This window comes from Harpia harpyja, chromosome Z (genome assembly GCF_026419915.1).
Source record: "Harpia harpyja isolate bHarHar1 chromosome Z, bHarHar1 primary haplotype, whole genome shotgun sequence".
Taxonomy (NCBI): Eukaryota; Metazoa; Chordata; class Aves; order Accipitriformes; family Accipitridae; genus Harpia; species Harpia harpyja.
This window is the reverse complement of record NC_068969.1, coordinates 59,301,806-59,327,440: the sequence shown is the minus strand read 5'-3', so window position 1 is coordinate 59,327,440 and position 25,635 is coordinate 59,301,806. Positions and strand designations below refer to the sequence as shown.

The 25,635-nt window shown below is 40.8% G+C and overlaps 1 protein-coding gene across 6 annotated transcripts in view; it reads right to left on the bottom strand.

The window, feature by feature from the left end:
• The window catches only part of RNF38 (ring finger protein 38), a 129,584-nt gene that overhangs the window by 91,160 nt on the left and 12,789 nt on the right, over window positions 1-25,635 (bottom strand). For 4 of the 6 annotated variants that reach the window (XR_008233657.1, XM_052778133.1, XM_052778134.1 and 1 more), the window contains exon 2: window positions 21,949-22,029. The exons of the other annotated variants lie outside the window; for them this stretch is intronic. Coding sequence is in view for 3 of the 4 variants with exons in the window: in XM_052778133.1 (XP_052634093.1) it covers window positions 21,949-22,029 (81 nt within the window). In the remaining variant the exon portion in view is untranslated. The remainder of the gene's footprint in view (window positions 1-21,948; window positions 22,030-25,635) is intronic. 6 annotated transcript variants of the gene reach the window in all.

Here is a 25,635-nt window from a genome sequence, read left to right as displayed (position 1 = left end):
CAAAGAGCTCATGTCGAGATGTAAAAACCCACTGAGAAAGCTACGCCTGCACCTTGAAGCAGGTTTCTGTCTCCCACGACTAGTCTAAAAAAGCATCTAGTGTGTGACAGGAGCCTGAAGGAACATCTGGTTTTATGTAACAAGAAGTTCATTACCAGGTCTTGTTCCTAAAATGTTCTCTAGAGGATGCAGATCTGGAAATTCCTTCCCATATTAATATATGAAACAGATAACACGAAGTGAGTGAATGCAGCATCTCTACTACATCACACCCCAATTCCTTCTGCCTTCTGCAACCAGAACAAAACGGTCCCGTTTCCTTCTCTCTTGTTACCTTGGAGCTAACCTAAATCAAACTGGTCCCTCTCTTTTCTCATCCCAACAGCCTTAAATAAGCATATCCATAGCCTCCATTTAGAATTTTATACTGCATCTTTATTTAATCTCGGGGCAAAAATATCCTCTTGCAATTGCCACTGAAGGGGATAAGAGTTCACAACCCTCACAATGCTCAGTGCTGTGCGTACAAGCAGCAGCCTCTATGTTGGCAGGCACCTTAAACTAGCCCGTTGATAACATCAGTAAAATGGTCCTACAGTAACACACCCATACTTGACACACAACCCATGCAGCAAGCACACTGTAGTTTCTTTTAATTCCTGTTTCAAACCCAGAAAATGCCAGTAAAACAGATCTATACACTAAGGTCATGCTCCCTTTCATTTGAGTCAAGCACAAAGCTACCGATTTCATTACCTCTGTAGATAAGGAACAGCAAGAAAGGTTGACTCCTTGCCTTTGCAACAGTTAAATACATTTCAGCTATTAAGACTCACTGATCATACCTGAAGACAAAACATTCACATCATTTTAAGAAATGATACCCAATATTCTACCTCATTAGAAAAGAATGAGTGAAAACACTGCGAGGTTTTATGTGGGCACCTACACCAGCTGCTCAGCATGGTTTGTGACTGTACATTTAAGGAGGAAAACGTCATTCTCCTTACTCTATTGATATATGAAAGAAACACACACAGAAGTCATCAGAAAAGATCTGTCAAAGTAGATGGAAGTAGTGAAAAGTAAGACCCTATAATCAATCGTCATCACATACTTAAAGTAAACAAATGAGGAAAAATACTCCAAACTCTCCTGGGTGTTTTCTAAACTTGTTAATTTTAAATGTTACACATTAACAGTTCATATACAGTACAAAGAAATACAGCTTGTAAAGGTCATAGAAGTAACATCTGCATTCTGTCTATATACCACAACAAAGGATACACACACTTAAAAACAAATAGGAAAGAGTCAAAACTCACACTTAACAGTAGTGCAATGCATAAGGATTTTGGAGAAAAAAGCTATCCTTTCTCAGGCTCTTTTCATGAAGAAGTCACATAGGTATGTGGGGGGGGTTTGTTTGGTTGTTTTTAGATCTTTTGTTTGTTTTGTTTGGGGGGGGTGGGAGTTGGTTGTTTTATTTCTTTTTTTCCATAACATTGACCCAAGTGGCAACTTTTGGACTACTAGACACATAAGTAGTTCTACTGCTACAACATACCAAAATCGGCATCTTATTAATTCTACCTTACAGGCAAGGGCTATAATCACGTCAAAATTGCTAACTATGGTTTATGACTATGAATATAGATATTTCAAAACCATGATTGGAGTCACTCACTGACTTGATGAGATACATTACCAAAAGCCTGGACAAGGAGATGTAAAGATGTTAAACAGATCCCAGGACAGACCCCTGTGATATTATTATCTGGAGGCCAGTAGTGAGTATTACCCACTAATCACTACTTTCTGAGCTCAAACATCTAGTCAGTTTTTCACTCACCTAGTAGTTTCTCACCCATCCAGACCTTACCATCCCAACCTGGATGCAAGGATGCCATGGGAGACCACAGCAATAGCCTTGCCAAGAATCAAGGCAGGTGACAGCCTCTACTCTCCCATCATCTACAGATAAAGTGATTTCATCACAGAAGACAATCTCAGGTTGGTGAAGCTTCATTTATCCCTTTCCTCCTTCATGTACCCAGAAATGACTTCCAAGAGGATTTATTCCACTCAGATCAATGTAGTCTACTTCTTTCAAAAATGAGGAATACTGTGCTGTTCCGTTTCTTTCCACAGCTCATTAAAGATGCAGCTCACAAGGAGAGAAGATACTCATTCTCCAGCCAAGGTGAGGGGGATGCTATAAATGTTTTATGAGACTTGCATGATAACAGAAGTAAACTTGCCATGTATAAATAATTAAAAAAGCAAATTTGCTAAGGAGACTCCCCAACACTGCATTATAACTTCTAAGTCAGTGCCTCCCACAATTTCACAGAATCTGTATTTGTTGGTATTGCAAGGTTTGTATCTTTTCTTGGTGTATCATGCAGAGCTTTAACATGACCTTGCTGTGCTTTAGTTTTTGACCTGCATTTAGAAAAGTGAACGCCTGCTTTTGGCCAGCAGACATTGTGAGTCAAAGAATTCACTCACAGCTTTAACTGCCTCTGGACAACAGGGGTCAGTCAACAGGGGTCAGTCTCCTGCACTGTACAGATCTAGAGTATATACCTGAAGTAATAGAAGTTGCTTTACTGGCACTCCGGGACTACTTAAAACCTTCTAATAAAAAAGCATCAGAGCTTACCACCAGGTCTACAAGCTGCCCAGTAGGCCCTTTGGGAGGTTGCTCACTAAACTGCTCTGTAATGAGTACGAACTCCCTGTACAAGCAAAGATTGCTACAGTAAACATACAGTTGACCCCTCCTAGATTTAGTTTGCATGGTCTCCAAAGAAAACTCAACAGTACATTGAACCACACAACTACTACTGTTAAACATATTTAACTTTTAGACAATTTTGAAAAAGGCTTCTGATATAGCTCAGCTTATCCAAATCTCCATACATTTTTCTTTTAAACGTGTTTTTTTCCCTGTAGAGCAACCCGTTAATAAAAAGCAAGACTTCTAAGTAATGAACAATATATAACCCTGTGCCACCCCAGTACTCTTAACACATAAACCCACGGGATGGTTACCAGCCTCAGGAGAGTTCATTCAGCTATGATTTGAGTGACAACTAAAGGTATTTTTTCTCTTTTCTGCTAGATAGGAAACATGGGGGGGGGGGGGGGGGGGGGGCGCAGAGAACGAAAAGAGGACTTCAACCAAAAAAGCAAAGGCTTTAAGAGTTGCAAAATACTGCAGCTGACCTAGAATGAAAGCCCCCATACATTATCAGAGGGACACATGGAAGCCAGTTACCGAGGTCAGCCATTTGGGCAGATAAAAAGCTGAAGAGCATTAAAGACAAGGAAACACAAAGCATGATTTGAGGGTCAGAAGTAGGCCAGTTTGGGAAAAATTCTCATTCAGCATTATTTAAAGTGGAATCTGCCGATTAGACAAAATTGTTCAGTTTTCACAATGCTCCAGTGTGTTCCCTTGGTCTCCCACCACAGCAATTCTCCCTCCTTGGTGGACTGCCAGCCAGGTTCTCCAGGACTCCGGACCACAACACTCCCAGGCTGCGTCTCCTGGGCCACCCACAGGACTGCTCTGAGGCTCCTACCTATTCACAAACCCTGCAGTAATCAAATCCTCCATAAAACGCCAATCTCCCCCTCCTGAACGCATCCAGAGCCCTGATTAGGGAGTAAATGGACACAGTAACTACCACCTAAGTATGCCCATATTGTCATCCCTGTCTCCACATGCCTCAGAAATAAGAGCAAAAGTAAAGGAACAGGGAAAAAGAACACATACATAAAATTCCAAAGTGTGGTAATACATACATACATAAAGTAAAAGGGAAACTCTGATGAGATGTCTGTTAGGAACACTATCTGACTATCCTCTAGGGTGAGGATGACTGGGGACTGAAGGTTAGGTCAAAGGAAAAATCTCCCATTGATTTTGGAGGAGGACAAGTTGTTTTTGTAAGGGTAGGGGGAATTTTTTTTTAATGGCGGGTAATGCACTTTAAACTCCTACCCTTAGCTATTTTCCCCCTTAAGAAAAAATATCCCACGGAACATAGAAAGTTCACAAAAACATTCCAACAGCAGAAGTCCATTTTACCTTTGGGGAAACAATAAGAATTTCTGTGCTTGCATTCTAAAGCTACACTGGCGGCCCCCTAGGTTTTTTGGATACAGTCCCTTTCACTCCAGCAAGGATTTAGAGCATTAGAAAAGGCTTCTCCCTGACACAGTACAGTATCAGAAATACCTCTTAGGTAATGCAACCCATAGTGGTGTTCTTCACATTCACTAACACTTCCTGAGCACTTCAGACATTAGAGTAACATTTTCCAAGACACAGCCTCCGCCATTCAAAGAAGTGGAGGCTGGATTGGTAAGGAGCAATAAACGCTGTACAAAAATTTGATCTGACTTAAAACCTTTTAATTATAATAGGACACACACAGGACTCCATCTGCAGCACTGTCTTTTTAAAGCTGCTATACTGCAGCATTAGTGAGTCACTGCACAGCAGCTGCAATGTACAGGCCTGCAGTAGGCTGCTGGAAATTCCATGGCTTGATAAACCTGTTAGTGGATCTACCATGCAAAGGAGGGCACTGGCCATTAGAAACATTAACTGCTACACGCAAATCAAATAACCATGTATGTGACGTGCTGGTGGCAGGAAATCCTCAGGGACCAGCCTTTGAGAGAGCTTAGTCAAGCCTCCGGTACTGCACTCATGGTCAGCTGGAGCTCCAATTTAGCCAAATGGCAATTAATGTTGCTGAACTGTTGGTGCAAAATTCTGGTAGCATGTTGTTAGAGTGAGAGCTCAAAGAAAATATTGGTGCAACAGAATTTGGAACCATTTCAGTTTGCCTGACTTCAAAATCACAGCACAGATTCTACTGTAGGATGTGAGCAGTTTGATACAAACCATCAAAGCTGTTGCAAAACATGAACATTTGGTTTCTAAAAAGAATAAAATGCTTTAGATTACTTCTAACATAAACTCCATCCTCACCAACTTTCCCAACATTTGAGTACATAAACCAAACAACATCAAGAAGTTACAGGTATATCACAAGGAAGCTGAAGTCCAACAACCACACACACACACCAAATCCCCCCTGTGTTTTCTTTATGTCTTCTGAACAACTTTCAGAGTCAGAGCAGCTGCAATGGCCAGTTACCAAACATAGGGCCTCCAACAAATACTTTTCTTGGCAGCAATGCACATAACAGCCAGGCCTGAAGTGACCAGTGGATTTCCACAGCACATGAAAGGTGTTCACCTTATTCAGTAACAGCACCTTCAGTAACCAAGGTGAATTTGTTATGATCTCTATGACTGAAGACCTTGTAGCTGTTGCAAAGTCTGATGTGGTTAATTTTTCTGAAGAACTCTCCCTTTTTGTAGGTACTCCTGCCAGTGTCCCAGGCTATCTCTGCAAGAATGTCCAGAGTTCAGTTCCTTATGAAAGCTCTGGTGAACAGGCTGCCCATGCCATCACCAGATAACAAACTGACACACACACCCCCCACTACCCGCCCAATCACTTTTGCTGCTAAAACCTAAAAATCTTATGTATGGTATTTCACAAAAAGCTATGTGGAGAAGTGATAGTAACTAAAAACTGGCCCAACAGATCTTTTTGTCTTGTACATTTCTCTGCTATTTCTAGCCACATTTCCTTCATACTGAAGGGAGAAAGTTCTTGCAACATTAAGTGCTATCTCAGCACTGAATTAAAGAACAAATGAACAGATTTTCTTCAATGATCAGCAATTTATACTGCTGACACACCTGGATGCACGCCTTGGTTAGACCACCTCATCTCTGCCACTCAAGAGGCAGAATATGCATTTTCACTTTATAGATTCATCAGAAATAACCTCATTTTTAAAATAACTTGTTCCTTTTTTTCTTCCTACCTAAAAGCTACTATTTTCCACCCATAAAACTGAAGAGCTTTAAAACATCATAATCTCAACCTTGCAAAACTTCAGACCCAGATGCCACCTAGTTCTTGACAACCCAGAATGGGAAAGCAAGCATATCACCTTGCTTTCAAAAAGACTGTTGTAACAAACCAAGATACTTCTGCAATAAAGCCAGCTGTTGAACTAGCTAAAAGCCTGGAAGGTTTCTGTTGTCCCCAAAGGAGTAGTTCTCACTCTCGTGTCATTCCCTTTCTCTCCATGGAGTGGGAGTTTTTCCAGAGGGTTAAAAGTTAGGCTACACTTGCCTACTGACAAAGCTTTAGACGGATTATGCCCTTCAGCAACAGAAAAAGTTATTAACAGGATGACAAATCCAGCCATTCAAATGAAAGCACACCTCTCACCTTCCTTTATAAAATTCATCTGATACGTTACAAGAGACAGTCAAGAAACAGTACTTCTGGTCTGTGAAAAGCTGTCAATTTTTATGTGAATTCCAAATTAGAACAGCAGTTGACATTCTGGGAAAAAAAATCCAAACCAAAAAGTTTCAATTCGTAACCAAATATATTACCAAGGTACAAATGGTTTAACAGAAATGTGTATTTGCTTCAGTTTTTCCTCTTCTTCAAAGAGCTGATTATGGGCAGATGCCTTCCACATCTGCCATTACAATCAAGCATATAGTTAGAGGCAGCAGAAGATGTTCTTCTGCAAGAGGGCTTCCAACTACAAAGCAGAAGTTGGGATGCTCTACCTAAACAGATCTTCATCTACAGCTTTCAACTGAAACTTAACAATATTTGATTATCACCTTCTGAAGTTAGTTTAAATCAATTCCTGGTCATGTGTTTGTCTTTGAAATGACTTAAAAATCACCTCCAAGTATTAGAAGAGAAAGCGCTTCTGGATGAAAGAGAACATTTACGGAGGGAGCGACTTCCCACTTCATGCTTCAGAGCAAAAAGCTGACAGCCCTTTTAATGTGGAAGAAATGATCCATTATGATTGCTGATTACTATGGAAACAAGCCTTTGCTGTAAAAAAGACTAAAGAATCACAGAAGCACAGAATAGTTGAGGTTAGAAAGGGAAGGGAACTCTGGAGGTCATCTTGTCCAAGCCCCCTGCTCAAGCAGGACCACCTAGAGCAGGTTGCCCAGGATGATGTCCAGATGGCTTGTGAATGCCTCCAAGGTGGGAGACTCCAAAATCTCCCTGGGCAACCTGTGCCAAAGCTCTGTCACTCTCACAGCCTCCTGATGCTCAGAGGGAACCTCCTGTGTTTCAGTTTGTGCTCACTACCTCTCATCCTCAATCCCACAACCAGAGTTGTCTCAACTGATGGCAATACAATTACATTTTCCTCCAAATTTCAGCTGGTTTGGCCACTTCTTAGGATAGCATGTAACCCACAAATGAGGATGCAAGAACATAATAAACTGTCCGCTTGCTTTAGGGTGAGAATATATTGAGGCAGCAGAAAATGAAACTATTCCAAAACCACAGTGCTGTCTGCCTATTTGGAGAACAACGAAGAAAATCCAGTTCTTTCTTTCAATGTGCATTTGCAACATTCCCAGCATATAGTCACATCAAAATATTATCTTCAGTAGGAAGGGGAAAAGAAATGTACAGTCAAAGAACAGTTCCCCAACTACACACATTCAGACAATCAAAAGCCCTGAATTTACAAAACATGCTTCTAATTTCTGCTCAATTTAACCTTAGAAAAGTTCAATGCAAGAACTAGTAATAACTATGCCTTAATTCTTTTTTCCTTCTAAAAAAAGCATAATTTGGGACAAACTTGCTGACCTCACTGGGTTGTTGTAAAAGTTCTGAATCCACAATTTTAAGCATGCAGAATCTATTAATCTTGGCATGTATGTGACAGAAATAGGAGGGTCTATAAGCTTGAACAACCATTGTTCATTAGAATTTGGAAACCTTATAAAGACCTTCCACAAAAAGCATGAAGACTGAGAAATGAGATCAGCTGCATGAGGTTTTATCTGTTCCTGTTTGTTTGTTACTGCTTGTTTGTTACAGCAGAGGTTTTCAGATGCTTAGCCATTAAATCAGCTTTAAGCAGAAGTCTGAGGTATTTGGATTTTATTTCTTCTTTTTTTTTTTAAAGATCATTCTAAAGATGTTTCTGTGCAAAGCTAGGTGCTCTGTCTGGATTCCATTGAACAAAGCAGGCTGAGAGATACACTACTTCCACAGTAGTTCTGCTTTGTAACTGTGAGGAACTATTTGCAACTGGACAGCCTACGTTCCTCTACACTCTGCACATTTAATAGGCACTCTTAAGGTACATGGGAAATTCTGTGTTTTCTAAATGTCTTTCACACCTGCTAATTTAAAAGCTGATCAGCTGCTATGCAAATTGAAGCCAAATGACAAACGTGTGTCCCATTTATTCCTCCATGGGAGGCGTAGGGGGAAGGAAGCAAGTGCATGTATGTCCAAGCATAAGTGTCTCTACAGGAGACTAACACATCAACCTCTATACTTTCTAGCAAGGTTCTTACAGGTTTTCTGGTTTGTCTGTTCCCAAGGGGATGCAATGCTAGATGCATGACTTTTTGAAAAATAACTGAAAGCTTCTAGTGCTTAACTTCATTCAGAGGTCATTTTCACACACATGCAGCCCCAGCCCAAGAGGTCTGCCAGCAAGCGTGGGTCAGAAAATTCATAGAAGGGAAAAGAAAAAAACCCATCCTGTTCAACCTGATACTAAGACTCTCACTGTTTAGTGAGAATCTTTCAGAACAAATCTTTGAGAACAAAACCTCCTCATTTGACAAAAACAAAAGGGAGGGAGGGCATGGTGTTCATGTGGGCACAATAAGAAAGATCAAATATGAACAATTTTAAGTCCAACTACAATCAGCAACACCCTTTAAACATTTGTCTAAAGTATTAGCTCACTGATTTCACCTTTTACGGGCGGGGGGGGAGTATCTCAGCTGAGAGTAAGCAGAAGTTTTTGAAAATACTGTAAATGTTTTGAAATTCCAGCTGAATCTTTTAAATGGCTCTAAAGCAGAATCACATTGCAAATGAGAAGTGAACTTTAGGAAATGGTTGAATTATTAGAGCTTGCATGACATTATTTTCAACCTCTCTGTATATTATGACAGTGTGAAAAGTCGTATTTTCTCCTGCATTCCTAACTCAGTTACACAGAACACTCGGCATAGAGAAGGATCATTCACCATTTTATTTTTGCCTCAAGTTTCAAAGCACAAGTTGATGTTGCACTCAGTGCAAGCTGCTTGCTTCTCAACTTTGACAGTACTGTTTTCATTGATCTCAGCTGCAGTTAGCAATTGAACATCCAGAAGCAGCCAGGATCTGCAATAACCAGCTAACAGAACAGAAGACTAAAAGAGAGTAAAACCTTCTTAAGTACCTGCTAGGTAGCTAATTGTGTTCCAAAACCCAACTTTGGAAAGAGAATCTTACCTAATGGCTACACAAAGGTCTTGTCCTTCTGCCAAAACCTGTGCATCTTTCTGACCATAACCCTCTGCAGGACCAGGTGGTATGAATAAAAGAGCTCTGTCAACCCAGGAAATTAAAAAATTAATGCTGCTTCACTAGTTCTTATGCAGTCAAACTTAAAAGCTATACAGACTGCATGCCCTGTGGCCAGCAGGCAAGTCAGCAGCAGAGTCTGGTAGGGGCACATGTGAGCATACTCATAACCTCATCAAACTTTCACTTGGAAGGTAAAAATTCTCGTACTAACCCTGCCACCCACTACCAGTTTCAACAGGTGAGATGCTACAGATTCTTAGTGAAACAGTTGTAAGAACATACATAACAAGGAAGGAAAGGCAGTACAGGATGTTTTTCTTAAGGCGTCCACACAAAGTGCCTGTGGAGTCTGGAAGTCTTCAAAATAATCAGGAGGTGACCCTCCGCTTTCAAACTCTGTAAGTAACTCTCTCATGAGATCTGTCAAAATATCAGCATAGAGATTGGGGAAAAAAGATTATGTACCATAGAAAAATGAAATACAAGCAGTCCACTGCTTTGCATGAAAGACCAGAAATTAAGCTTTTAGCTCCAAAACATTTTTACATTGCTATCAGAATGTTCCTGCCACCCTACAAAAATAATAGTTAAAAAATTGCTCTGATAAATTAAACAAAAAAACTCTCTGGACTAAAACCGTACATGCAATAAAATGGGGAAGACACAGGAAAAAATCTGCAATATTATAGTCAGATTTGACATAAATCTTAAAAGAAAGAATAACTTTTGTGAATAAAAAAAAAGTTTTCTTAGTGCAGCAACTACAGACTATATGCAGAGGATCCAGTATCTAACATTGTAGTCATGAGATTTGTATGTCAAGAACCCAGATATTCTGCATCTTGGTATCTTAAAGCACTTCAAAGGTTAGGCATCATCATGTGTAATAGTCTCTGCTTTAGCTGATAACTGTTTTATGACTTCAAGGGAAAAGTCACAAGAACAGTTCCCCAAAGCATTCTGTTCAAGAAACACTGACAATCCACACAGTTACAGTTGATGTAGTTTTCCTTCAATGGTGAATAAATTAAAAGATAAATTAAATAATTAAAAGATAGATAAATTCTTAAGCAACATTCACAGAACAGAAAAACAGGCATATAAGAAAGACCTACTAGTATGAACAATTTAGAAAAAAACTGACAATAGTTTAAGGAACAGTATAATTAACAAAGCATTTGGCTACTTCTTTAAGTGGTAATTATGAAATCTAAAATAAAACTACACTAGGTACTTCCAATTCATTTTCTACCAATGTATAACAGGAGTTTAACTACCCCCCTGAAACTAAGTGCTTAACTGAGAAGAAAGAAACATGTTTTGAAATGCAAAATTTCAAATGGACCCTTTTACTCCTCCCTTTGTTACCAGTCTTCTTTCAACTTGTCTTTGAACTTCCTTGTTTCTGTTCCTACACTCTCTTTCTGAATTCTCCACCAAAAAGCTGTTCCTAAATTCTTTAGTTTCTTCAGCAGTGGTAGTCACCACAAAGAACAAATGCTTTTATCGTAACAGCACCTTCTGCAAAGCTGCATCTCATTATATGGCAACTTCTGGACCTGTTCTCCAGACTCAAGTACCACATTACAATACACAACACTTAGAACAATTTGTTTGAAACTTCATTCCCTGAAGAACTTTGCAGTCTCACTAAAATCACAGCTTGAGCTCTCACAGAAGGGAAAGAGAATGCAAAACATCCCGCTGTTTCATGAAGGTTCACAATGTGTTTCATACTTAGGCTCTTGAGCTTACGATCCAAGACAAGCATACCTAGTTCAGAGAAAGCAAGGGGCACAATCCACCAAAACCATCACACAGTCCAACTGCTACAGCATTTCCTTCCTGGAGTTATGTTTTCAGGGAAGTAGTCCAAGAGTTGTCATTAAAGTTGGACACTTCAAAGGCAGCAAAATGTATAAAACTGTACACCAGTCAACTAAGCCAGAAGAAAAGGGTCAATGCACTTCATATACTGAGGACTACTTCCACTCTTGCAATAGAGTGCCAGATGTACTCATGGTACCACGTCACTTACCACCCCTAAACTGTCATCCTCATCACCACTGTCAGGCAGGCTCTGAAATCATGACAGTGATAGTTAGCCAGCCACAGCCTACCTTCTGACAGACAAGCAACCAAGCACAATTCTTCTGCCTCATCCCTCTCCTGTGCAAGGACAGGTTAATCGTCCAGCACTTCCCCAAAGTCTCTGGGAAGGCAGGAGGAAGTGCTGCCAATATAACCAGACTACCTCTGCACTCACTCCCCCCAGGTTTCGCTGTGCTGTCACATTTCTGCTTGCACTCCTCACAAGATAACCTTGCAGGCAAGTTTTCAATACTGAGCACCTTGTAACAGTGTTATACTACAATACTGAAACAAGAATACACACCTAAAAGAGCTACTATTATTAAAGTACTGTGTTAAAACTGAAACTAAGACAACAGTTAAAACTTTTCTGGTTTTTAACATAGTTTTGAAAAGCATTGACACAACAGACAGCACAAATAATCTAATTGCATAGAAGGCTTTGTAGTCTGTACAAATACTAACAATGCTGACTTGACTTGTACCATATGTGGCATCCTGTATGTCCTTGGACAGGAGGAATAGACAAGTTTCAAAGAGAAAAACTGAAAACTCAGAAGTCAGGACAGAGTTTAGTTACGTGAAACCCATAGACATAAATCAAATTAGGCTGCTGTAGAAATTTATGATGGGAACATGTCACAGAGTACTAAGTTTACATAACAGTATGAAAGTCAGTGATTAGACAGGGAAGAATGTCTCTGAAAACTACAGAAAAGACAAATCAGTAGAAATAGAAAAAGGTCAAGGTGCGTAACATAAGTTAAGGAGGGCAACTTGCAAAAGTTCTAAAAGAAATCACCCAGAAGGAGCTTTGATATAGGAGGAACTGGAAAAAGCACAAAGTGTACCTGGGGTGAGATAAAGATTATAACAATTAAATTGTTAAACAATATAACAAAGATTATAACAAATTGTAACAATTTCTGTGATGATCACACATCACAATATTTAACCTGCAGTCTCCTACGTTACACAAGATGTTTTAAAAGTTAAGACTGTACAAGGACAAGAAGCTGCAGATGTTGCTCACAGGAGAAAAACAGCAGTGGAAAAAAGGGTCAGGCAACTGCTATAACACTGAAGAGCTGAACTGTGTTCATTAAACAGTCTTTTCTTACCCAGAACTGAGAAAATAAAAAGCTATTCTGTTTGTATGGCTATAGCAAAAACTAAACCACAGCACAGAAGTTTCTTGAGCATTCTTGGAAGATCACCCTTTAAGCATGCAGTGGTTCAGTACCATACATATTGCTTTAACTGTTTAATTTTTTTTCTCCCTTTATCTCAGATGTGCCAGAATTCTTTGCTACTATGACTACATCTGCTATCCCATCCAACACAAGTAGCAAAACATCTATATCTCTCACTGCACCACCTTTTTTTTTTTTGAAAAAAATTTCTTTCACTCTGTTCTGGTTTCAGCTGGGATAGATTTAATTGTCTTCCTAGTAGCTGGTACAGTGCTATGTTTTGAGTTCAGTATGAGAAGAATGTTGATAACACTGATGTTTTCAGTTGTTGCTAAGTAGTGTTTAGCCTAAAGTCAAGGATTTTGCAGCTTCTCATGACCAGCCAGTGAGAAAGCTGGAGGGGCACAAGAAGTTGGCACAGGACACGGCCAGGGCAGCTAAACCAAAGAGGCCAACGGGGTATTCCATACCATGTGACATCACATCTAGTATAGGAACTTGGGGGAGTGGGGGCGGGGGATCGCCGCTCGGGGACTAGCTGGGTGTCGATCGGCAGGTGGTGAGCAATTGCACTGTGCATCATTTGTACATTCCAATATTTTTATTATTACTGTTGTCATTTTATTAGTGTTATCATTATCATTATTAGTTTCTTCTTTTCTGTTCTATTAAACCGTTCTTATCTCAGCCCACAAGTTTTACTTCTTTTCCTGATTTTCTCCCCCCATCCCACTGGGTGGGGCGGGAGTGAGTGAGTGGCTGTGTGGTGCTTAGTTGCTGGCTGGGGTTAAACCACGACACACTCATCCTCCTTTCAGCCTGGGCATTACTGACTACCTGAGGCACATTGCAAAATAATGCAAGATTGATAACATGAAGTTAAACTTTCAGGCAGTAACCGAGGCCAACAAGCAAGTTAATGATAATCTACATCTCACTGAAGACTTCTTTTTAATAGCAAGTATTAACGCTATCCAGACAGGACACTTCAGCTTCCCCATCTATCAGAAGACTCAAATATTCACTCATTTCTTAAGCTGGACAGAAGCAGGTGTCATGTATCAGAAATCTCAGAACTCCAGGGAAAGCTTATTTGGGAAATATGAAGGACGTGGTTGCCACATCGATTAAGTACACCAACTTCCCAGGGTGAATCCTTTTGTCTTTTCTCTTCCCACCAGCTCAACTGCATATGCAAGATATGAATTCCATCTCTAGCATTTCCACTACTGCAAAAGCCCACAAAGGCTTAGCCCATCCTTTTGTGACACTGCCTCAATGATAAGTCAATATATTCACAAGAACATTGTCAGAACATAGTTTACTTTGCCTTTGAAAAACAGAGTTCTTAGAGCAGGGAGACTGCCCACAGTGTGCCACTACCACATTCAGTTACATTCAGGAGACTTTTCCTCAATAGCATTGTTTAAACCTTATTCCAGAAGTTTACACAGTTCTCAGATAATTACTGCATGGAAAGGATTCTTTTGTTCTCTGTTTAAAAGACAAACAAAGCAGACTTCAGACATACTTTTTGGTATTGCTAATTTCAAGGAAGCAGCAAGTTGGTTTAGCTAGTAGCCAGATCCCAAACTTCCCAAGCAGGTGCAAAAACACAAGCTAAAATTGGAATACAGCAAACAGCTGGAAGCAGGCCTTGCAGCAAACCACTAGGTTTGTGCAGGCATCTTAAGATCTGCCAATCTCCATCCAACTCTAGTGAAATTACAGGTTTGTACACTCTGGCTTGACAGCAATCCCAGCAGTGGAATGTGGAGTGGACACATTCCCGATTCATAAGTCACCTTGAAGAAGCAGTGAGGGTTTACTATAAAAGCTTCCTAATCATTCATAGCAATTAAAATCAAGGCTGTTGACCAGAAATCCAGTTCCTTACCATTTTAAAGAGAAAAAATGGTTTAAGTAATTTGCTAAGTAAAAGCAGGGGGAAAGCCAAAAACTACCTTTAAGGAGATAAAAAGGGGAGCAAGAAGACAGAATCATGAGTGAAGTCAGAGGGAGCTACCTCTGCTGCAGACCTCTGTCTCCCTTGCCAGGGCACTGCCTCCACGTTTCCAGAGCATCCTCAGGACCTGCTCTGTTCAGGAACAAGCAGAGTAGCACACTGCCAGTAAAGCAAACGTGGAAGACATGACCCAGCCAGCTCCACACAGGCATGCAAACATGCTGGATGAAGCACAGGCAGAACTTTCAACTAAGGAGTGCTTATCCTCATCTAGCACAGTTCTGCAATACTAGACAAGGTCTTAAAAGTTTCAAAGCAATCTTCATTTTCTAGTCTATTAAGATCAGTAACAGACACGACCTGGGGTCAAAGGGAAGATAAAACAGAATTATGACAGGATTTAACAAGAGCAGGTGAAGGGCAAATAAAGTGACAGACGAAATTCACTGCCAGTAACTACAAAAGAAGCCACACAAGGATAAAAATAATCGCAGCTACACTTCTAGATCAAAAGCTTCCTTTTGCTTCCTCCCTTTAAATGGAAATGGTCTCTTTGCAAAGCTTCTGATAGGAGTAACAGAGGAACATTCGGAATTAGCAGAAAAGGACTACAGAACAAGACTGAAAACGCTGTACACTCAGAGTTTGCCAGTACCTTGAAAACTGCATTCTTAAGAGCCTGTAATTAGAGTCACATAACAGTGATAAAGTAGAGCGGGGTCAGGGGAGGTGGGTGGGTTGGAGAAAATTTACACACCTGGACTCTTCAGCTTAGAAATTAGATGACTGAGTGAATATCATGAGTGCCACAAAGAAGGCGGACAAAGAAAAGTTACTCAATGTGCCTCAAAAAAAGTCCAGTCCACTGAACACAATGTGCCTGATACAACTGCCAGCTCAGAAAGTCCCTCACCAGGACTTCCTGAAGCTTGGGTCATATGATAGGATGAATTACTTAGCTTGTGCTTCACTCAAACTCCGTTCTTAAGCATCTACTGAGGGCCATGAGTAGCAACCAGGTATGATCTAGACTGACCTAGGACTAACCTGTATCTGACAAAACAAGAACAATTTGTTCCAAAACCACTGTTCACCTTCCACAAACATCCCTCCAGACTTTAAGTCCAGTTGTAGATAGGTTCCAGGTTTTGGAAAGCACTTCAGTACCTTTGCATGGCCTCAGTAAAGCTGCAAGACAGAACAGGACATCACCAGCAGGACCGACAGCAGTCCCTCTCAGTGTAGGACACCCGTTAACTGACATTGTGTGGCTTACTGGGCACAAGCAGTTTTCCACAACCCTAGCAGGCCTATCACAGACTGCTAAGTGCCTGAACAGGGCAAAAGAAACCTCCTGGCACAAAGCCAGATAGAATCTATGAGACACCTTCTCTCGACTCTGAAAGTAGTCTGCTCGATTACCAGTTTTTCTTTTTGCACTACCCATGTGCAGCACTTTGCAAAATACAGCCTTTCTGAGCACAACAGCAATGTAAGTAAAAAGATTCTGCCCCATGAAGCAATAAAGCATGGCATGTTATTTCCTGGTTTAGAAGCCAGGTACCAAGCCTATGACTTTCCTGAACACGACCAAGGGTCAGATGTTGATTTCTAGCAGGATACAAGGACTGAGGAAATTCTGAACTTTCTTTAGATTGCTGAACACTTAGCACATGACAGACTATTTTGTGCTCGGGTACCTGGAAACTGAAATTAGAGGAAAGAACAGCAGATAAGGTTAAGGCTGGAGAAGCTAAGAGAGAAGAATGCAGCAAACAAAATATTATGTACATCCTCTGGAGGTGATGTCTTTGTTTCTCCTCCTCCTCAAGACTCCCAGAGGTGATGGATGGTAAGATGAGTTGGAATGTAGGGGAACATTATTAGGAGTTAGGTTCTGAGTACCAAGGAAATAAACAAGGGTATATGTGGCCAAGGCTAAACATTACGAAAAAAGGAACTGAAGAGAACACCTCACAAACACAAGCTCAACCAAGGGACTAATATTAAAAGGTTCCCACTTCTGCCAATAATGAGATGTTACAACAAGTTCAAAGTATCCTTTAATAAGAACTCAACACAGAGCCGCTCTCAATACAGTCTCTCAGAAGCCATTGGAAAGACTGGAATACCCTGCTTAATGCTCCTAATAGTCCTATGTCTAGATCTCCTTTCAAGAGCTACTTTGAGAGAGAAAAGCACAATCCAGATTTTATAACTCAAGTACTATCAGCAGCCTGCTTCAATAAGCCATTTAATATTAGTTCTCCTAGAGTCAAATGTCTAAGCTATGCTCTGGATTTCTAGACACAGATCCTCACTTACCTAACTGCCAACGTTTTCTACAATATGTTCATAACAAAAGCAGCATCTTGTGATGGGAAACTCCCCCATTTTTTACAGGAAATTGTTTCTCTCCAATACTGGCAACCATACTACGAAGCTTATGAGAATGAACTCCAAGTTGAAAATAATGGTGATGCTAAAATGTTTTTAATGAACAGTTCAGCTGGAAAAAACAAGAAGTGTAGTCAGATGTTTAGTTCTGTAGGACAGGGTTAATACACTTCTGTGAAATGACAAAATGTTTTTGGGTGATAAGGGCAATTCAGGTTTTCTGCTTTTTACTTGATAAGAAAGAAAAGCTATCTAATATTCATCATATGCCTTGAACACAGTTTACATCATATTTGTGCATATCAAACATGAAGCAAAAAGCACCAAACATGTACTAGTACTGTAAGCACAGGAGGAAAGCACTAGGGCTACACAAGCAAGCCATACAGCAGAGCCTGGTAAAAATTACATTCAGCAGCTGAGGTTGGTGTCTACCAGCCAGCAAGCTTATGCTTTGCAATATTGAGGGTTAGGAGGGAAGGATCACTAACCTCAAAATGAGAGGCCTCTAGCTTCAGTCTCCTGAATAGTGAGGATTACTCAAAACTGCAGGTACAGAGTGGAAACCAAGCTATTCCTCCTTTGATTCATGAACAAACTGAATCACATAAATAAAGGTAAAGTTCAAAAAAATAGCTGCACATTGAGGCCACTGCATCTGTGCGTTTGCATTCAAATGCAAATTCACTTTGCATTACTGTAGATCTGCATGCAACAGAAAATAAAAGCTTTTCTTCCTGAAATACCAAGTTATTCTCTTTTTCTCCCCCTCCCAAGTTCCCAAGTATATGTTCCTCCATCATTGATGCTATCTCTATCATTATCTCCACATGGGGAATTTTTTTAACAGCCAAAAGTATAAATAAATCAATGCCATCATTATTTATTTACTTTTACAAAGCACTTGCTTACTGTATGGGTCTGTCCAAAATTTAATCTATATCCCAATATCCCAATCTATCTATATCCCAATAGCCCCCCAAAGACTATCAAAACAGATTACTAGTTACAGCAAATAATGTTTCAGATTATTGAAAAAATAAAAGATCTCTATATTCAACATTGTAGTAGCCAGCAGCCCTCCCTCTTACTCAGTGCTCCTAGCAATCTACCCAACAGGTACAATGGATGAAGAGAGGCAGAAACAAACACTACCTAGAAGTTACTACACAGATTGAAAAGAAGTGGTTGCAACCTCTTCGCTTTCATTTCTTGATCCCATATTAGGGCAGCACTGCCACTGAGGGAAACACTTCCAGCCCTCCCACATACTGTAGGTATGCATCTGTAAGAACACCCAGTGAACCTGGACAAGGTATTTACCTCCATTAACACCTAATGCTAGTTAAATTGCAGCAGTTCATTCATCCAACTTAGGAGCAAGGTGGTCAGAAGCCAGCTGATAATGGGCATCTTTTTCTGCTATTCCAGCTGTAGCTTAAGTGTGCATGAAGTTATGACCTTAGAAACATGGTTAGTTTTTAGGACATTCCTTATACTATTTCTAGATAGCTAATAAAGGGGTGGATGCCTGATTCAGAGCTTCATGACATGAAGTAGAGAAAACATACACACACAAACCAAATGCTTTATGAACTCTGAAAAGACCAAAGCTGTCCTTATCTGCCTTTATGCGACCAATGCCAGTCAAACACTCAAAACCACAAACCAAAACAGCTCTTGCAGCATGTCCTGATTTCACCTTCCTCCCCTGTTTTGCCACAAAGGTCCCACAGCCTGACACTCACTACAAAGAGACTGCCCACTACTGAAAGACTCCTAGCAATGGATGGAGAGATGGTGTTCTTTACTCTGAAGAGACTGTGCATCAGCATGGTAAAAGCTTCCTGGAGGGACCACCTACCTGAGAGTTCATGAAAAAGTCCCACACCCACTCATTCCAGTGAAAAATTGATCCCTTCAAATATATTTCATAAAATTTTCTTCAAACAATACTGATGTCTTGGATAAGCCACAGCACTCCGAAAAGGCTCAAAATGGGCCAATTTTCACCATAGTACAAAATACAAGATGGGTCACCTAGAGCAACACCAACTGATCCTTACAAATACAAGAGTTCTTAATCATTTCTGCTTGGTATGCAAACTAAACACTACTCAGAAAGGAGCACTTCCTTATAAGCACAAGGACAGAAACCATTTCCCCTTCCTCCTTACACATAAAACCCATGCACTCTTCCAGAGACATGGTTTCATTGATGAGCAAAGTTTATTACTCTCCATTCCTGCCAACAACCTTGCTGACCTCTGTCCTTACATGAAAATGCTTAACAAAGCTCCCTCTGTCCTTGTGATGGATGTGACTGCCTTCTGAAGTTCACGCTGAACATCACAGCCATTGACATTTGACCACAAGATAGGTATTAGACAGATGCAATCCACTTAAAAGATTCTTGCAAAAATACACACAAAAATCTAGGTACTGCATTTACAAAAAAATAGACAAAGCGCAGCAATTTTATCAAATGACAGAGCACTAGGTCACTCATAAGTAGATCTTACTGCAAATCACAGATCAGTCTGAACACTACTGTTTACATTCCATTTATACAGCTGGATTATTTCTGCATCTTTCTTAGTCCTGCAGTTGCTTTCTGTCTGCTGTGTGGGAAAAAAAAAAACCAACACACAAACAAAACACCACCACCACAAAAACCGCACAACTTTCTGGAAGCCTTCTGGGCAAAGTTAAAAATCTGAACCCCCCAAAAGCTAAGCAAAAGAGACGAAATATCAATCTCTCTCTACCTCAAAAGATTTTGGTTTAGCATTTCATTTTAAATTTCATAATTTTATTTTCTTTACAATTCCACACTTCTCCCCCATGGCAAACTTACAAGTGTATACAGTATCCTAAGATTTCTGACTAGTGAGTAATCTAGAGAACATCAGTAGGATTCATAGCCTTTATCTAGATCCTTCTGTACATACACATTTCTTTATTCAAAATAATGGCTGCTGTGCAGCTCATTTTCAATTTTACATGCAAGCTATAGGATGAGGAACCCAGAAAAAACTGCCTTTGGGATCAAATACATTATCCTTTTGAGCTGTAGAACTTTTCTAGGCAGCAAACTGCTTAAGTCATAAGTAATTACACACAAAACAATACAAGGTGCTGAGCTCACTTTCCTCCCCTACATGAGCTTTTTCACCCAGCTCTTCATACACCTCATCATGCCCCAGGACACCCTATGTAAAGTAGTTGTCTTTCCTTCTTCAAGCATCTGTCTTGGAGTTGTGACGAAATTACGAGCTTAGATTCCTTGTGCAGTCAAAGGAGAGATAAGCACATACAGATAGGCAATGTTTGTGTGCATTGGTTATCTACGTAAATAATTCCAGATTTCTTTATTCCAGGCCACCTCGTATTGGGTTTACGTGGCAAGGTTTTGGTAGCTGGGGGCTACAGGGGTGGCTCCTGTAAGAAGCTGCCAGAAGCTTCCCTTATAACCGACAAAGCCAATGCCAGCTGGCTCCAAGATGGACCCGCTGCTGGCCAAGGCCGAGTCCATCAGCGACAGTCGTAGCGCCTCTGCGACAACATATTTAAGAAAGGGTAAAAACTGCTGTACAACAGCAGCCAAGAGAGAAGAGCAAGGGAAGCAACTCTGCAGACACCAAGGTCAGTGAAGAAGGAGGGGGAGGAGATGCTCCAGGCGCCAGAGCAGAGATTCCCCTGCAGCCTGTGGGGAAGACCATGGTGAGGCAGGCTGTCCCCCTGCAGCCCATGGAGGTCCATGGTGGAGCAGATATCCACGTTGCAGTCTGTGCAGGACCCCACACCAGAGCAGGTGGATGCCTGGAGGAGGCTGTGACCCCATGGGAAGTCTGTGCTGGAGCAGGCTCCTGGCAGGGCCTGTGGCCCCATAGAGAGGGGCCCACACTGGTGCAGGTCTTCTGGCAGGACTTGTGGCCCTACAGGGAACCCATGCTGGAGCAGTTTGCTCCTGAAGGACTGCACGTGTGGAAAGGTCCCATGCTGGAGCAGTTCGTGAAGAACTGCAGCCCATGGGAAGGACCCACGTTGGAGAAGTTCATGGAGGACTGTCTCCTGTGGGAGGGACCCCACGGTGGAGCAGGGGAAGAGTGAGGAGTCCTCTCCCTGAGGAGGAAGAAGCAGCAGAGACAACGTGTGATAAACTGACCCCAACCCCCATCCCCTGTTCCCCTGCACTGCCGGGGGGAGGAGGTAGAGAGAACCAGGAGTGGAGTTGAGCCTGGGAGCGAGGGAGGGGTGGGGGGAAGGTGTTTTAAGATTTGGTTTTATTATCCTACTCTTAAGTTTTGATTGACAATGAATTAAATTAATTTCCCCAAGCTGAGTCTGTTTTGCCTGTGACCGTACTTACTGAGTGATCTCCCTGTCCTTATCTAACCCACGAGCCTTTTAGCATATTTCCTCTCCCCTGTCCAGTCGAGGAGGGGGAGTGATAGAGTGACTTTGGTGGGCACCTGTCATCCAGCCAAAGTTAACTCACCACAACATAATAACCTTCTTTCTCCACAGGATTTCATTTTAGTTTCCATAGTTTCTAATTTTTTATGTTCTGCACAAAAGAACTGCACTCTGGAATTTTCATCATGTCTCCTAATTCAGTAATAGGCTACAGAAGTAATCAGCATACTTTTCTTTCTAATGGATTTCTTGGTGTTTCCTTCTCTGTCGTTGCCAATTCTCAACTTCTGGTATTTTTTTCTTTGAACTTAAGGTATCTCATTTCCTGGTGGTCTTGCCTGGCTACTTATCACCGACTCTCACTGTTCCATCAGGAGTTCCCCCAGTCCCATCACACTCTTACCTTTCTCAAACAAGACCCAGCTCTCCCAAACACTCCTATTACCATAGCTCCTTGTGCTCCAACTGATACTCATGGTAACATCTGAAAGCAAAAGCAGCAACACAGATGCACGTCAGCCAGTACGAGTCACATATCCACATAGCTCAGCAGTTTTCAGTTGTTCATCTAGCAGCTTAGCAGCAAAAATACCCATTTGAATTCAAACTCTATCAGATACATGAAGACTTTGAGAAAGAGGGCAAATTACTGCAGTTATACCCAGTCTATAAGGTCATTTTAAGTGACTAACTCCTTCTGATGGGGACTGCTATTATGAGTATCTTTATACGACTGAACAATTACCACTTTTGCTTTTACTGAAGGCACACCTGTACCCAATCCAGAACACAGGGCTCTCAGATTTACACACAATGTATACACACAGATTTAAAAACATACATATAGTCTAGTTTACTTTTAAGGCATATTTCAGTTGAAGCCAAGATCTCATGAAGTAGTGCGTAGAACTGGAAGAGAAGTATTTAAGTAGCCAGGTCACCCAGCCCCAATAACAAGTCATTAGCTAGTGGAGTTATATATCGTAGACAAGGTTCACAAAAAAGCCCATAAAGTCTACAATGCATTCAACACACATAAAGCTACATTGCTGCAGAGCCAGCTTCCTCCTCAGCAGTACCTCTTTTTACACCTTAAATAATGCACTGAGGCAATCAGAAGTCAAGGAATGTGACATCTTTTTAAGAGATACAGAGGTGACTGTTTTAGATATTGAGGTAGGTAAGTTCGTGTGCCTGTCTGTGAGCATTCCCACATGCACAGGGCGTTTGTCTCCAGCAGCAAATGAACAACTGAAAATAGGCAAGGCAAAAGAATGTTAGAACCTAAGACACTGGATTTCTCACCAGTTGTGCATGTTTTGAACTCTCAGCCCTTGTTTGAGAGCATCAGTATGCTAATAACAGTAGTAACAGCAAGTGGGAAAATAGAGCATATTCAACAGAAATGTAAATGTATATTTAAAGGAGACTTTGAATGAACAACAACCCTGTGACTTGTGAGATACCCATCTTTGTTTCAGCACACTTCCCTTTTCTCAGCGCTGCTCCTACTTCAACAGCCTCTGGGTCGTCTCCAAAAGCAAAAGGAAGCCTTCCAGTAGCCTCTCTATAGTAATGAAGATCAGCCACCGGACTTCTGGAAGTCTACAGGAATAGTATCTCTTGCCTCCCCGTTTCCAAATACATACCTCACAGTGCAAGAGCACATATGCTTCCTTTAATGTAGGCATAAACAAGTGAAATCAACAAACACAGACCAATACACCACAGATCAACTCTCTCTTCATGATACTTGATTTGCAAAGTTGAAGCATGAGTGTTTGTGGTTGATGATAAGAATTATGCCTACACTTCTGGTGACAGTAAAGCATATCTGCTCCTGAAAACCTACGTGCTTCTGCTCTATTTCACAATGTTTTCTGGAAAGTAACATCTGCATTGCCTAGGTGAGTGAACTTCAAATTTAAGCTCTCATTACCAACGTTTTTGCAACACAAAATATGCCATACCCCAGAGCAAAACTCCAGGAGTTCAGACATAACCAGAGATCAGCCAGCCACATTTCTTTTTTATATATACACAAACCAAGATCCACTTCCCCTTCTTTTTGTGTCATAAATTCGTAACAATAGCAGTTTGCTTCACATGCAAAAGCCTTCCTTGTTAACAACATAAAACCAAAGTTCTAAGCCCAGTTTTGACAGCATTCATACAAAATCCTCACAGGGAATCCAAACAGTGGGAGCGAGACAGCATTTTGTTTACCAGAGCTCAGAATCACTTTCACATCCCGGAAACATGTCTCCCAGAGGTGTTTCTTCAACCTCAGCTTGCTAACTATATTTTCCATTGAGACCTCTGGATAGCCCTGGAGAAGAGATATCCACATGTCCTCGTTTCCTCTCTCCTAAGGCTACGTGATAGCGCTTTCATTTTGATGCCACTGCTCCTATGATGACAAAAACAGTTCCACTGGCCACAAGAATGCTGAACATAATAATCTATAAGAGGTGCAATTCAGTCCACCAAAGTATTTTTATTACACTTTGAAATTTGTTGCTTCAGCAATAGCCTTGAAAAGGACAAGCTTAATTGGGTTGGGAGGTAGGAAAAACAAGGAAAAAGCCTGGAAAGCCATGAGATCAAATGCAGGAAGCTCCAGCATGACTTGTCAAATGAGCTGACAGGAGCACAAAATTTTTGAACACAAGGAGCAACAAAACCAAGACAGCAAAAGCTAGGCAAAGCAAGATAAAGGCATAAACCACAAATGTTTTGTAGGAAATTGCCTCTTAATTTCATCACATGGACTGCCAAGACAAGGGGGCTGAAGTATTCCAAAAAGGCACCACGTGGGCCCACAACATGGCTGGAAATTTCTTTCCAATACCAAACATAACTGTTAGGAACTTTGAATTTCAAGCACCTCTGAGCTGGTGGTCTACATAAGAGAACAGGCAAGTATATTGGTAAGCAGTGATTCTCCAGGTGAACTGTGACTATAACCCATGAATAATGGGTTATCAGGCCAAAATGTTCTTATCAATGACTTACCCTGTTTCTCAGAACAGGATAAACTCTCCCAGAATGAGCAATTCAAAGTCACTTTCATGTCTGAGAAGACCATCTTTGCCACTTTAGCTATACTGATTAAGTTAGCACAGCATAACTTTCTAGCACAGACAAACCCTAAGCCATAACTCCAAAGATGCTGGATAATAAATACCGAAGCATGTCAGTACACAGACATTCAACAGAAGTCATCCCAACTGTACTAATGAGTATTTAAGTATTTTCATCTATTGCTCTCTATAGAGATGATAAAATCTTTAGTGGTTATTCTAGGCCCTCCCTCTACAGAGATGCAATAAAACTTAGCCAGCATTTCTTCTCCAAATTGTATAAATTAATGATCTTTAGAAGATTAAAATTAAAAATAGTTCAGTAGGCAATCATTTTGGTATCTCTTTGCTGAACCATCTGCCATAATTTTAAAATCCCTTGAGACAGAAAAGGCCTCCAAAACTAGACATGGTGCCTTGAAAAGCAAAGCTCTCCTATGGCCTTGTACAATCATAGAATGATTTCCTATGTCTTGCCTTCTGATGCAGACTATTAGACTTCTTTGCTACTCCTCTTTTTGTCACTGCTACACTTGAGAGAAAAAAACAAAAGGGTAAAACAGCAGAGAAGGGAGAAACACAGAGGTAAGGAAGAACTAAGCTACTAGAAACATTTGTCTCCTTGGGACATCAGTCCCAAAGAGAAAATACAGCATCCAAAAAATAACTGATAGGAAACAAACACTTGACTTAACACAGAAACATAAATGTTAAAAGAATAATAAATGAAACAAATGGCAAAAGTCTTTGCTTTAAAATGTTTTAAGGCCACTTTTGCCCCAACCTAACTAGAGACTCAGAAACTCCAGAAAATTCTGGTATCCTTGCCACACAGCCTCTGTGCAGCTGGTTAATGAGATACAGATGACACTTCAGTTAATTCAAATTAAACAAGTCCACAACAATATGGGCAACTCATTTACTTTGAAAATTCTCTTTTATGACATAGATGTTTTAAGAGCGATCCTCAAAAGAAATCAGTAGTTACATAAGCAGCAGAATTAATG